The 15,661-nt window shown below is 44.3% G+C and overlaps 1 protein-coding gene across 1 annotated transcript in view; it reads left to right on the forward strand.

The window, feature by feature from the left end:
- Positions 1-1,565: 1,565 nt before the first annotated feature.
- LOC136579754 (complement factor B-like) overlaps positions 1,566-15,661 on the forward strand; it is an 81,324-nt gene continuing 67,228 nt past the window's right edge. Inside the window, exons 1-4 of the mRNA XM_066579815.1 lie at positions 1,566-1,580; positions 1,697-1,795; positions 4,724-4,876; positions 11,947-12,150. Coding sequence (XP_066435912.1) covers positions 1,750-1,795; positions 4,724-4,876; positions 11,947-12,150 — 403 coding nt within the window. The 5' untranslated portion in view covers positions 1,566-1,580; positions 1,697-1,749. The remainder of the gene's footprint in view (positions 1,581-1,696; positions 1,796-4,723; positions 4,877-11,946; positions 12,151-15,661) is intronic.

Genomic DNA, 15,661 nt, shown 5'->3' on the forward strand with positions numbered 1-15,661 from the left:
TTGAAGTAGCGACCCCTTTACTTTTGATATTTATGACCCAAAGCATGCTCGTGCCAGATTTCATGTTTGTGCGGTACAGATGTGTGTTATTAGTTACATTACATGGGGGGTGGGGGGGTCACTTTCACGCTTAGAATTGAATAATCTAGTTCCGACCCCTTTACTTTTCCTATTTAGGACCTAAAGAGTGGTCGTGCAAAATTTAACATTTGTACGTCACCGGGAAGTTAGAGAATTAGTGGCGAGTCAGTCAGTCAGTCAGTGAGGGCTTTCGCCTTTATATATATATATATATATATATATATATATATATATATATATAATATATAGATAGATAGATATACTTGTGCCTCGCTTCAGTAGACAATTTTACGCTGCAGTAATGTAAAACTTTGGTCCAACTCCAAATTTTATCAGATGGCATCCAACCTTTCATGGAAGCTGCTGCAAAGTTTTTCACTTTAGCTATTTTAAGCTTTACCAGGTAAGGATCTGATCAGATCTATCTTTGGTGCATCCAGTTTAGGAAATGTTTATCCCCCTTAAAAAACCTGTGACAGATATATCTATATAGGCAGGTGCTTGTTCTTGCAGAGCTAAACATATATCTGTCACAATAATCTTATGGGTACCGCCAATGCAAACCGTGAGATCAGAAATAGGCAGGAACATGGCTGTTACATATCCTACTCCTGCTACAATTGCTGGCATTGGTTAGATCGCCCGGCGGAAGTCAGGTGTCTTCCGATTATCGGTGGTGGCTCTCAGCTGCGATCTGGGGCTCCAAGACAGGTGAGTATGCCCTCTTTTTTATTTTAGGCTGGGCTCAACAGGTGGATGGGATTAGGTTGTATTGAGAAAACCCCTTTAAGTCAGCAACAAATGGGATAAGAAGGAGGTTTGTGAATGTTGGAATTGTGATTATTCTTTTTTTTTTATTTCAATAAACTTTTATTCAAAAAAAGAAGAAAATTGTATATGTCATATGTTTATAGAAATTGCACTTTGTAACAGAAATTAGTCAAAAATATACAACTGTACATTGTGAAAATAAAGCTTCCTATTTTTTTTTAACTTTTGGATTAATAATATTTACTATAGGAACATAGCTTCTTGCAATTTTAACATGGGTTTATGAACCTAGGAGGAATAGAGTAGGGGTAGGGGTGATTGAACAGACCATAGGGAGGGGTGAGGGGGGGGGGGGGGACGAGAAAAGAGGGAAAAGTGGAATGGGCAAAGAGGGGAGGAAATAGGGGTAAAGGTATAGGTCACCACATACTGCATACTCTATATATATACTTGCATTGGGTTCTCCTGAGGCTCCTCTACATATCTCCTTCTATTGTAACATTTCCTCTAACTGTTTTGTCTACTAAAGGCAGTTCTCATTCTGTATATGGAGTAGCCAAGGACACCACATGCCTTTGAACGAATTCCATGAATCTTTCTTCATTGGAAAAAATTTCTCAAAAGAGCTATGTTTAGACACCATTTTTATGATGTTGCTGAGGGAAGGTACGTCAGGTCATCTCCAATTTCTGGTTAGGGATAACTTGACTGCTAGGAGATTGTGCGAAGTAAGTATTCTACAATATCTTGGGGCTTCATCTATTCCTAACGACATTAAGCATATATCTTTTGCAAGAAAGAGTTGTCTCACCTCACTTCATCCATATCTGCTCGTTTCCTTTAGTGTTTGTAGAGAAAGATATATATTCACGTCCGTAATCCACTCGATCGGGTGGCATGCATAAACTGAAATGTCCAGATAATGGGAACACACGGATCTTTGGTGAGTAAAATCTTCTCTTTATTAGAATAAGTGCTTCACATAATCAAATAGCGTGGAGAATGCGTTTCAGCTCAACAGAACCTTGTTCACCTCGTATAAAAAACGTCACTACCTGTTCATTTAAATTTCACAATCAATTAAAAACATCTGATTATTAACCCCTTGCAAATTTAATATATTAGATGCTGCCTTGTTCACTTTAGGTCAGCAATACTATTACTATATATATATTCAAACTGGATTCATATAATAGAAATTGTATATCATTTATCAAAAGAAATATAAATCATACCATTATATTATATAGAAAACTCGGTTTATAAAATATATAATACTTGTATATATATATATATATATATATATATATATATATATATCTTACAATGAAAGTAGTATACTTTAATATACTTAAACACATTATCATTAATCCTATATACATAATATTATTATTAAGACACTATATATCACATATGATTACATTATGATTATGATTATTGTGAATATGATGAATAATTATCGTTAATGTAAAACAACTATTTGATATTTATTAACATTAAGACATACTATTAATTATTTATTTATGTGTAGTGTAATAAGGATAATTTGGTATACCTAGCTTAATTATTTGTGTGATATATAGTCAGGTGGCACCCAGCGGTCACATGATCGCCGAGCCGGGAGACAGAAGGGAGAATGCGGAAGACGCCTGACAGGTAAGCAGCCCCCCCCCCCACGGTGCAGGCTCCCGGCTCGGCGTTCATGTGACCGCTGGGGGTCAGGTGACACCGGCGGTCACATGATCGCCGACCGGATTCTCCGTGCATTACATAGCGCTAATTGAGCGCTATGTAATGTGTAGAGGAGAATGCAGAAAGGGTTGAAAACCCTTTCTGCCCTCTCCTCGGGGGTACTCGATGAGGACCAGTGCAGGGGTGTATCTGCACCCGATGTGTCTGATGATAGGGTGCAGATGCACCCCTGCACTGCAGTGTCGGGTCTGTCCCGACATCGGAGCTGTGGAGAGAAATTATGATGTCTGGGCAGGCCCGACATTGGATTGGAAAGGGTTAATAATCTACCTACAGACAGTGGTATCTACTCGTGGACGTTCAAACGGTAAACATATATATGTAGACAATGACCCTCAACCAGTGGACCATAGCAATACTGGTGGGCAGGGTATGGGCTGTTTTGCTTACAGATCTCCCAACCCTATGTGCTTATGGTTAATAATAACCCTTTCTTACAATCAGGACAAGACGTTGGCCACAATGGTGACATATCCAGGACTTGGAACAATCACCATTATAGGGCGGTGGCCACTCATTTACAGTTTCTTTATCAGGCAAATAATACATATTTAACTTTCCCTAACTGACCCTCAACTCTTCTTCCACCCAACCCTCCTAGGCAATGGCGGCCGCCGTTTTCCCCCACATTTTAACGCTTTCTAGTAAACCTGCATCTTTCAGGGCGCCCCTCTTAGTCCTAAGAACTTCTTCCTAACTGCTGTATTGCAATCTACCATGTGCATCCATGTCACACATTTTCATAAGAGTCTTTTTTAACTTTTCACAAATTGAGACCCTTGTTTCTCCGACACAAATTTATCCGCTCGACGGCGGCCCTTAAGGGGCCCCGTCCTCCTTAACAAAGTCTTAAGCATATCAAAACAAATCACAACAACGACAAAGAGATTCCATGGAGTGTATCCTTCTAATCCAAATTATCAGCCCTTTGTATATATGGCAAAATAACCGAAGGTCTCTTCTTCTATGGAACCTATCTCACAGAGTGCATCCCCCTAATCCAAATTGTCTGCCCTAGCACGTCTCACAGAGTACTTCCCTCTAATCCAAATTATCTGCTTTTTACACAGGATAACCGAGGGTCCCTGCTTCTGTGAGGCTAGTATGTGGCGAGACAACCGAGGGTCCTTTCTTCTGTGAGACAAAAACCTCTGCAGATACAACAAACAACCCCCACTACTGCTGAAACACTACAGGCTTCACAGTATAGATAAACTATAGACTAGTCCCTGGGTGGGTGATTGATGCGCTTATCACGGTCAGTGGTCCGTGACGACAAACCTGAAGCCCAGGAGTTACTGTGTAGAACTCTTAACCCAACCCGTCCGGTCACAATTCACAGATAGTCCCTCCTGCTGCAAGACTCCAAGCGTAAAACACAACATAAATATATGCTGGTCTAACCTTGAGTTCTGTGAATTGATCAGACTCGGTTGCAGCAGGACGGCTTCCTTGTAGCGTGGATACGGGTGGTCTGGGCTTTACGGCTCCGGTTTTACCGCCCCACCGTTGGGGTCAAGAAATACAGAAGGGTCAATTTTCCAAAGGTCACTGACAACCATAATTTTTGATAATTCGTATCTTGGAAACTATTGAGCGTAGAAGGATGTGCACGGTGTCTTTCTCTTTCGAATATTATGCAGATTTTTAACATCCTTTCCTAACACAGTAATTCCAATACAAGTTAAAGCGAAATTGGAGCAAAAATCTTTCATGCACGCACATTTTGAACAATATGTGTGAAAATGTCTGCTGAAAATTACAACCATCTGAAGCATTGGATTACAATGTATTCATTCAGATGGGTGATGTTTAGCTGTGCAAAATTGGCTGGCTGAAAAAAAAAAGCACATACGCGGCCAAATTTGCCCTATCTTTTGACCCAAACACGCTGACAGCTCCATAGACTCCTATAAGAGTCTATGGGAGCTGTCAGAAAGGAAGGAGGGGGGAGTTTAACAGTAGGTAGCACTGCCAAACACCGACAGATGATTTAAAAGTGATTAATAGTAGTTCTGTTGACCGAGGGATATATCTTGTGCATTGGGTAATATCACTCAGCTCCTCCCTTCTGCAAACACCTTTTGTTAAACTGCACTGTTTGTTTTATCATTTACAGGAATTAAGTTCTCCTCAACCTCTATATATACAGCACCAAATCCCCAGCAAGGCTCAGATTCCAGAAGCAGAGAGAAGAGGAAAGACAACTGTCTGTGCAGGAGAGAGAACACGTACAAGATGTTACCTCTAATCCTCCTCAGCCAAGTAGCAAGTAAGTAACAGGGGAGAGGAGAGAGCCCAGGACATGTACTGCAATACATGTACTGCAATTTACAGATGGAAAAAGCTTTATCACAGCAAAGATAGCAAATGCAGAGTTTGTATACAAGAAAGAGCTGATCTTGCCAGGTCACAATACATCTTAATAACTGTCATTATTTAACTTGATATTTCTCGTGCGCTATTTGTTCATCACTGACTTCAAGCCAGCTTGAAAACCATCATTCCTGCTTATCAGGACCGCACGCTGAGTTCTCCGCGGGTAGGTCTGATAGCTACCATCCCGCTGGAGAACAATGGAGATGAATGTAGAGAACAGACCTCCAGCTGTTATCTGCATTCAGCGAAAGGCATCATTTGCATGCTAATAAGCTACTAAGTAGCTACTTAGTAGTTTATGCAAAATGATCGCTCAAAACTGTCACTCAAACTATTGTTTGAGCTAATTTTGAGCAATCATTGTTCCGTCTAAATATGCCTTTAGTCAGAAGAGGAAAATGTGATTGTTCTCAGCAAGAGAAACAAAGTATTCTTGTAGATATGATACCTTTTAATGGCTAACAAAACAATGTTATTTCATTCAAAAAATAACCTCTAATCCATTTAGGGTTCTTCCTCAGGCTTAATGGAATATATCTGAAGATCTGAACAAATATATATATGTGTATATATATATATATATATATATATATATGCATTAAAATAATACCAGAACCGGATGAGTAGAGAAGTAAATCTGTAATTAATCAATTACTCCACTGATAAGGATGTAAAAGTTTTATGGTCTCTAAACTGGTGTTAAAGGGGTCATATCAGTGGACTGATGACCCATTTCCTGCTTGTTTTTTGTGATGGGAAAATAAAACCTTTTGGATACTGAATTTGCACCTTGGATGCTGCTGAAGCTTTTTCTTCTTTATGGTATATACTTCTTGTAGTGACAAGGATCCAGTCACTTCGCTTTGGCTATTGCATGCTGGACGCCCAGCCCCTGGTTGGGGTCTTACAATTTGTGCTGCTATCGGACTTTTTTCCAAGGAAAGACGATGTGCATGATACCTAGAGGTCTTACATGATGTCATGGGGGGCATAGATGTTAAAAAAAATAGTTACAAAATGAGACTGGGGGTAGCAGCCAGAACTGGTTTTTCTCCGCACTGCAGCCTCCAATAAACCCCACCAGTCTTGCCAGATATAAGGGTCATTATGATGACTGCGGGTAAAGTGGCCCATATGGCATAGAAACACTTTAGCAATGGGTTTAAGTGCAGCATATCTACTTTTTGAGCCCTAAAAGTGTGCTGTACAGTTAATGTATATTTATTATTGCAGTTATCTATGGTTGCTTTTAACAAATCCTTTACCTCAATGTCATTCCCATTGTCTATACTGGCATTTAAAACACTGCTGTGTAAATGAAGCATACTAAAGAAGGAAAGTCTCATGAGAAGAAATAAACTGATTTTGAATGTCAAAAAAAATAGTTACAAAAATAAGTAAAACAAAATTACAGAATGAAATGAAATTAAAATATATACCGGTACGTAAAAAAGAAAATGACTCAAAGCAGATGCCAACCCACACCATGGCCATATGCACCCTGTAAGCCAAAACTATACAAATTTATATATCAAAAAATCAGAAAAAAATGAGGTACACATTCCAGTTTTTATTTTAGCGTAAATATACCAATTTTAAAAATAAACAACTATGATTTTTTTTTTTTTAATTCTTTTTAGCTTTTTACCCCTAATATAATAAAAAAAGCCAATGAAAAAAGATATAAGAAATAGCCCTATATGTCATGGAAAAAAAAGCTGCAGAAATAATTTTGGTAGCTGAAGAAAAAACTAATAGTAAGAAAACCAAATGAGTACAATCCCTAAAAAGTTTCTGATCATTTAGGACCAAAACAGCCAGCTCTGATCTGTATCATTGGGGAACACAGCTCTGACCTTGGGTATATCTTGTGCCACTAGGAGGCGACACTAAGCATAAAAGTGTTAACTCCCCCCACCAGCTGTACCCCCACTAGCATCGTGCTAGGTTGGTTTTTAGCTTAGTGTCTAGGAGGCAGGACTATTTTTTCATCTCTTATTTTTTCATTTTTCTCCAAAAGGACCAGGGAATAACAGGGAGGCTGGACTCTCCCTGTTAACCCACCGAGGAGGGCGAACAGAGGTGAACCCAACCCTCTGTTGTCTGCCTGGTCCCCTCAGAAGACAAGGAGGCACACTCGGCCCCCAAACTGTGTGACCCGCCAGCCGTAGAGCCCCCCCCTTACTTATGGTCCGGCATCCCCTGTCCCATCAAAGGCAGGCGATGGTGGGGAGCAGCTCTGCTGGAGCCGGGAAGCCACCTTACCTCAGGCAGGAGGTAAGTATGTGGTTTTATTTTGTTAGTCCACCTTCGCGCGGGCCGAACGGGTTGCGCTCGCGCCCCAAAGGCTCTTGTGTTGCGTAACCTGCGATTGCCGCGCTCTGGCAGTTTGTGTTTTGCGCTGTCTGCACCCGTCGCACTCCAAAGACTGGCGCCTGGAACTGGTGTTTTGCGTTTTTTTGCGCCGTCCGCGGCTTTTGACCGCACGCGGCCTTTGGTGTAGCCGCCCTTAAACTTGTTTGTGCGGCTTGTTGTGCCACCTGCGGCCTATGGCGCCCGTGGCCGATGGTGCAGCCGCCCGCAGTTGTTTGTGCCGCCCGTGGTTGTTTGTGCCGCCCGCAGCCGATGGTGCAGCCGCTCGCGGTTGTTTGTGCCGCCAGCGACCGATGGTGCAGCCGCCCGCGCCCTATGCTGCAACCGCCCGCAGCTTATTTGTGCCGCCCGCGTCCCCTAGTGCAGCCGCCCGTGGCTTGTGTGTACTGGCCGCCTGCGGCCCATGGTGCCCCTACGGCTCGTGCTTGTGCTGCTCGCAGAAGGGAGCTCAGGTGCGCGCAGCTCAGCGTGCTGCCGCTTGCGGCTGGGTTTTGTTTAGCCGCCATGCAGTTCAGGCATTATGGCGGCAGTGCGAGGGTTTTTTTTCCACCCAGTTGCACTCCGGCCTTGATGGCATGCCGGACCGGGTTGAGCCTGGCCTAGCGGCTAGCTACCCGGTTACCCCTCCTGCAGTTACCTGCAGGCCGCTTTCCGCAGGGTCCGAGGTCAGTGGACGGCCCGGGTAGAACCACATACGGTGTGTCATCTTGCTATGAAACGAGACTTGCATTCACTAGAAGACGTCGCCCTATGAACGATATTGTCAAACTGCCTGTGGCCTTTTCTCTAGCCTTGCTGAGACCTGTGGTACCTTCCAGATGAAATGAGTACTGTCACAGGAGTTCCGCCAATACATCACGCATCATCTCCACTCTGCAGCGGGTGAGCTCTCGCATTGGACCCTTACTTACCGGCTAGCTCCCCTGGGATGACCACCTGCAGCTCCCAGCAGGCAACTTTAGGGTGATCTATGATTTTAGGAGAGTCGCAGGCTGGAGCGGCATACTATGCGCGCTCCCGCCACAGCCGAGAGAGACATGCAGTCACAGAGCATCTCGCTTTACGCACAGTCCGGACTTGGGGGTATCTGGTGGCTTTCCTGGGTCCCAACTCCGACATGGAGCTGGGGGGCTATAGATAAGTCTATAGTCCGCCCCTCCTGTCAGCTGTTTGCCAGGTTGAACCACTGTAAGTCCGCTCCTTCTCGGGCGGACTCAGAACTGCATGATATATTGCGTTTTTTCTAAGAACCTGGACTGCTAGTTCTATCAGCCGTGTCCATACGGACATGGGTAGCTCAGGTCGTCTGGACTACAGGCAGGATACCGTTTGAGACTGAGCCCCCTGCTGGCCCTGATGGGTGCAGTACAGGCAACGTTTTTCCTATATTGGGATTGAGAGAGTGTGGCCGTAGAGGTACTCGGTAATTCAGTCTCTAATTGCGGATCAGGTGTAGGGCGCTGATCCTCAGCAAAACTAGTTCATCTGATTGCCTTGTGAGACTAATCGTATAGGGAAGTTAATGTGTGCAACGGAATTAGGGTGGACGGATCCAGAACTTCGCTGCGATCCTCCTGCATTGTTCTTTCTGCATATTGCTTGTAGGAGAACGACTTGTACTGTCGAAAAATCCTTAGGGTTCGTCCCTCTCTACTGCTGATGTTTCCTCAAAGGGACCAGCGAGAGTCCCGTGCCTGCATACCCTTGCGGTCCTGCTGTGTAGCTTACCTTTTTGTGCCTAGTGCATTCGGGTGGTTGCAATGTATCCTAGTACAGGGACAGCCATAGTGGACTATCCAGTCAGTTCCCATTCCAGAGGATAGACTTCTTCGGAAGCCCACGGTTTCATGCAGAAAGTGGGTGCTGTGGACATTGCCTCAGGATCACAGGGCGGAACGATCCTCTCAGATCAAACAGCCGACGTCACGGATAGGGGTTGTTGGGATACACAGCATCTGGGTCATGCTGCTCTTCAGCTGTGCGGCCCGGGGCCTGAAATTGGTCCTGTAGGTTTAGATGCCACCCACAGTCTGGGGGTAGCCAGCTGCATATATGACTTCTTCAAGAGATCGACCGGGGAACTTTCCGCTGCAGAATCACACAAGTGGTTTCTTCATTGGTGTCTGGAATCGACCCGCTTCCTCCCTCATGACAGGACTGTGAAGGTGATATTGATAAATGTGGATGTAAAGGGAAGATGATGTCTCCACAGCTTTGTTTTGTACCGAAGGTTGTCATCAGGAGACGTTCATTATCGACCTGTGGTATATTTTCCCGCTCCCGCGGGTAGTGGGACCCACTTCAGTGAAGTATCCAGTGAACACCATTCTCAGTAGTGCCTCATCCTGAGGAACGCTCCGGTGGCAAGTGGGCTCGGTCTGACTACGCAAGAGTATCTCTCTCGGGTAGCATCCTTCAGTTACGCTGGCTCGCTGCTAGTAATCCAGGCAACTCCAAGTGGATTCCTGCTCTTCCAGGGTGGACTTCTTGCACCAGCTTGCCGCAGTACAGGATAACAAGGCCAGTAAGGTTATATTCTCAGGCCGTGTTATGGCTCATATTACTCGGACGGCGGGTGCCTCTTTGGAAGCTCCTTATCAGGAGCCCCCTTTTTTCCTCCCAGAGGATGGATGGGGCGGTTACTCGGGCCCCTTTATTCCACATCTCTGAGCACGCTGGATGCCTAGTCATCCATTAATGCTAGTCGCAGTTAAAGAGCTGATTACGCTGCTTTACACATGCGGCTTATATTTCCCACATCCTTGGGTACTGCTCTAGAACATCCCAAGGTCAGAGCTGTGTCCCCCAATGATAGCACTTACCGTAAAATCTTTTTCTCGTCTTGTTCATTGGGGGACACAGCACCCACCCAGTCTGATATTAGGACTGTAACGTATACTCCTTAGTTGGAGGATCCTCGGTGCAGTCACACACAGTGTTGGAATGAGTTACAGTTCGTGAGTATTGTTATTTATTATCTATTACTGTCATATCCTACTGCTTGCATACAAACTGAGCTAGCACGATGCTTGCACGGGGGGTATAGTGGGTGGGAGGAGTTAACACTTTTATGCTTAGTGTCGCCTCCTAGTGGCAGAAGCTATACCCAAGGTCAGAGCTGTGTCCCCCAATGAACAAGACAAGAAAGAGATTTTACGGTAAGTTCTTACAAAATCTAGTTTTAATATTACAATTGTTGAAATGGTGCACTTTATATGGATTTATTATAGAGTTATCATAAAGTTTGAACCAAACCACCAGTAATATTGGGTATATACAGTCATAAACTGCCCAATTTTCCCATTATGATAAGTGTATGTTTGTTACGGGATGGCCCTGTATTGAACAGCGTACTCAATTGCACATTTCCATCCAGATAAAAGAAAGGTATATTCATGCATAACATCCTGAAATATATATGCCAAAAGGGCACTATGTGCATGTGCCAGATTAAAGCTTTACAAATTGTCTGCACTGACTACTGTGGGCGCCTATACACCTTCCCCTTTAAATATCCCACACTTATCTATGAAATCGGGTTCTACACTGATTATTGCCAGGGACCTCCTTTTCTATAAAACTGTCCATTATTATACTATTATACTATACTATTATTGTTATTGACACTGGTGAATGTTGCCATGAACGATGGCCAACCAATAAATTGAATAGAGGGTCTGTTCATAGTGGAAGTGTCTGTCAGGAAGCTGCTTGCCAATATGCTTTAGGGGTTGCCTGGTTGGAGGGGGAGAGCCGGGCCGGCATGACTTCTCTAGACTAAGATGAGCTCTGTGCATGGAAAAGGACTGACAAGGTGGGACAAGAGGGCTACTGGATCTGGACTGACCGATGGTGAACCAGTAGAACCAGAAGTGGATTGTAGCAGGAAATGTGAGGAATATTGCCAAGCAGTGTTTAATCTAAGTTGCTATAAGTAGCTGCCATGTGTATGATGCAACCACAAGTTTGTGCCCCGTGTGAGAGACTATTATGTAACTACCAGCTATGTTTGAACTGTTACTACCGTAACCACTAAGCTTCTCTTATGGGACCGTTAAATGTACACTAATGGCTATGATCACCCATACAAATAATAGAGTTGGATCAGTTCTCAAAGACTTTTATTCTAAACTTACCTGAGTCTATTGATTAACTTAGTATTGCATTATATCAGCTACCTAAGTACATAATACATCCAATGCACCATTTTATATCTTATGGAAAAAGACGAGTCACCTTGTAAATACATTACATTTATCATGTATTATTCTACAGAGCTGTATTCATAAAGCTGCTGGTAGTAAATGGAAACTGTTAGTTTATTACTGTATAGTGCCTGGTGTAAAAGCAACACTTTCCATAATTCAAGGAAGCAAGGTGTGCACAGACATTGTAACATGAACAGTGCAGAACTCTGAATGCAGCTCTGGATTAAACTGTAATTCCTTGAGATTGGGATATGTGTTATCCTGTCTATTGGTTAAAAAATGGCTGCCCTCCAATTATATGAATCTCTGTCCATACTGACCAATGGCTTCTGCTGCTCCTGGGTTACATTTTCTTCTTTAACACCATCTCTCTTTGTTTTAGTGTCCATTGCTCTTCCTACCCCCCAGTGTGATCTTAATAAAATAATCATTGCCGGGGGTAAATATACTCTGACTAACGGCACAAATGTCGGCAGTGAGGTCGAGTACACCTGCCCCGAAGGAAAGTATCCGCACCCATCCTACTCACAAGAGTGCCTCCCCAACGGTCAATGGTCGAAGCAGAAAGCGAAGCCTGAATGCAAAGGTAACTCACTATGTCTATGTTTACTGGTAAGATGTTCTATGGGGCTTATTCACATATCTGTGACCTTGTGCTTTTCAAAAATTCGGACACAAAATACATCAGACAGCATGCGGACACCGTTCCATGTGCTGTCCGGTGTTCACAGAGCCCACACATTACATGCCCCATTTTTGCCTGTAAAAATGGAGGAGAATAGGGCATGATGCGATAGTTTTTACCCATGTGAATAGCCTAGTTGGCTGTTATCGATCCGTGTGCTGTCCGTGGAATACAAGGACAGCAAATGATCCAAATGCGCTGACATGTCAAAAGTCATGGGATAGCAATATGTAATTTAATTATGAGGTGGCATTATCTCAAGTGACAGCTTGGGTGCCACCACACCTGTCTAAGTAGCGAGGTGTAATCTAGTAAGTGAGGTTAAAAAAGAGCCAGTGAGCTCATAGCAAAGAGATGTGAATTATTGGAGCTCCTACGAGGCATGATAGTAGATGCCACACGAATGGGACATTCCATTTCCGAAGTAGTGTGAGAATTTAACATTCCTTGATTCACAGTGCCATGTGAACTGGGAATACATCATAGAAGGCATTACCACCTACAGTGGACAGCAGTAGTCACTCGTGGGTGCTTAATGATCACAACCGGTGGCATATGGCTAGAATTGTGAACAAGTGACTGGCAGAAATCACATCCACATTCAATGCAGGAGCCCCACATACATATTCTGCAGGCCAGTGCTGCATTATTTAGCTTCTATGAGATATGGGAGCAGAGGAGCCACCAGAACGCCTCTGTTAACACTTCAACACCAAACACAGCGTAAATTCCCTGGGCTCAGGAGGTTGCTAACAGAACTGCAGGGGACTGGCAGCATGTGGCATGGTCCCATGGGTCACAGTACCAATAGTTTTGGGCTGATAGTAGGGGTTTTTTTGTGCCACAGAACCCATTAACCCCTTGAGTGGCACGCCCTGGGACGAGCTCCACTGCCCATAGGGATATAGCCCGGAAGATTTCCGGGCTATGTTTCACAATGGGACCTGCAGAGCCCAATGCCATAAGCTGTGGCATCATGCTCTGCCTGCACAGTCCCACAGATAACAGTGCAGGACTTTTAAAAAAGAAACAGGAAGATATTCCCGATCTGCCGGCAACTTCCCGCTTCTTTTTTAAACTCCTGCACTACTTTGTTTACAGGTTGCCACGGAGACCATCGGCTTGTCTGAAGCCGGACGATGGTCCCTGTGGCAGGAAGAGAGCTGGTGCTTGGCTGTCAGAGGATAGCCAGGTACCAGCTCTTACACAGCAGAGAATGGAGAAAACCTCTGATTTCTGCTGTGTTAACCCTTTACATGCCGTTGTCTATGCTACCGCAGCATGTTAAGGGCTGGCAGAGGAAGGGGACTCCCTGTCAGAGGATAGCTGGGCACCAGCTCTTACACAGCAGAGAATTGAGAAAACCTCTGATCTCTGCTGTTAAACTCTTTACATGCCACGGTCTATGCGACCGCAGCATGTGAAGGGCTGACACCATCGAACACCGCAATGTGATCAGGGGGTCCTGATGGGTCTCTGTGGAAGTCCCCTAAAGAGACAAAAATTTTAAAGTAAAAAAAAATATTAAAAAATAAACATAAAAAAACCTTTCTCTCTTTACTTTGTAAAAAATTAAAAACAAAATTACACATGTGGTATCCCTGCATTTGTAATGACCCAGAGAAGGAAGTTAGTACATTATTTAACCCCTTAATGACACGGCCCCTTTTTTCCCCCCTTTTAGTTTTTTCCTCCCCTTTTTAAAAAAATCATAACCCTTTTATTTAACCATCGACTTCGCTGCATTAGGGCTTGTTTTTTGCGTAACGAGTTGTATTTTTCAATGCTGCTATTCAATGTACTGAAAAACATTTATAAAGTTCTAAGTGGAGTAAAATGAAAAAAATGACATTCCGCCATCTTTCAGTGCGTTTTGTTTCTTACAGCACACAAACTGCAACAAAAATGACCTGATAACTTTATGCTATGGGTCAGTAAGATTACAACGATACCAAACTTGTATAGTTTTTTTTTTTTGCTGTAGTATTTGTTTTTTTTAAAGACATTTAATGTTTTAAAATTATTTTCTGCTGCATCTTCTGCGCTCAATAACTTTTTTATTTTTCCATTGACGTTGTTGAGTGAGAGCTCATTTTTTGTGGGATGTCTTGTAGTTTACGTTAGTACTAGAGATGAGCGAGCAACAAAATGCTCGGGTGCTCATTACTCGAGACGAAATTTCTGCGATGCTCGAGGGTTCGTTTCGAGTAACGAACCCCATTGAAGTCAATGGGCAACCCGAGCATTTTTGTATATCGCCGATATTCGCTAAGGTTTTCGTTTGTGAAAATCTGGGCAATTCAAGAAAGTGATGGGAACGACACAGAAACGGATAGGGCAGGCTGCATCTCAAGTTCACAGGTCCCACTATTAAGCCACAATAGCAGCAAGAGTGGGCCCCCCCCCCAACAACTTTTACATCTGAAAAGCCCTCATTAGCAATGCATACCTTAGCTAAGCACCACACTACCTCCAACAAAGCACAATCACTGCCTGCATGACACTCCGCTGCCACTTCTCCTGGGTTACATGCTGCCAAATCCCCCCCCCCCCCACGACCCAGTGTCCACAGCGCACGCCAAACTGTCCCTGCCCAGCCTTCAGCTGCCCTCATGCCACGCCACCCTCAGGTCTATTTATAAGTGCGTCTGCCACAGGAAAAGCAGGCACACACTGCAGAGGGTTGGCACGGCTAGGCAGCGACCCTCTTTAAAAGGGGCGGGGTGATAGCCCACAATGCTGTACAGAAGCAATGAGAAATCCAATCCTGTGCCACCTCCATCTGGAGCTGCACAAGTGGGCATAGCAATGGGGAACCTATGTGCCACACACTATTCATTCTGTCAAGGTGTCTGCATGCCCCCAGACAGTTTTTTTTATAAATAGTCACAGGCAGGTACAACTCCGCAATGAGAATTCCGTGTGCACCCACAGCATGGGTGGGTGCCAGGAAGCCACCGGCGGTACATAAATATATCCCATTGCATTGCCCATCACAGCTGAGGTAATGTCGTGCTTAATGCAGGTGGGCTTCGGCCCACACTGCATGCCCCAGTCAGACTGGGGTTCTTTAGAAGTAGACACATGCAGTTACAACTCCCTGTGGACCCTCAGCATGGGTGGGTGCCAGGAAGCCACCGGCGGTACATAAATATATCCCATTGCATTGCCCATCACAGCTGAGGTAATGTCGTGCTTAATGCAGGTGGGCTTCGGCCTACACTGCATGCCCCAGTCAGACTGGGGTTCTTTAGAAGTAGACACATGCAGTTACAACTCCCTGTGGACCCACAGCATGGGTGGGTGCCAGGAAGCCACCGGCGGTACATAAATATATCCCATTGCATTGCCCATCACAGCTGAGGTAATGTCGTGCTTAATGCAGGTGGGCTTCGGCCCACACTGCATGCCC

The sequence above is a fragment of the Eleutherodactylus coqui genome, chromosome 10 (genome assembly GCF_035609145.1).
Source record: "Eleutherodactylus coqui strain aEleCoq1 chromosome 10, aEleCoq1.hap1, whole genome shotgun sequence".
Taxonomy (NCBI): domain Eukaryota; kingdom Metazoa; phylum Chordata; class Amphibia; order Anura; family Eleutherodactylidae; genus Eleutherodactylus; species Eleutherodactylus coqui.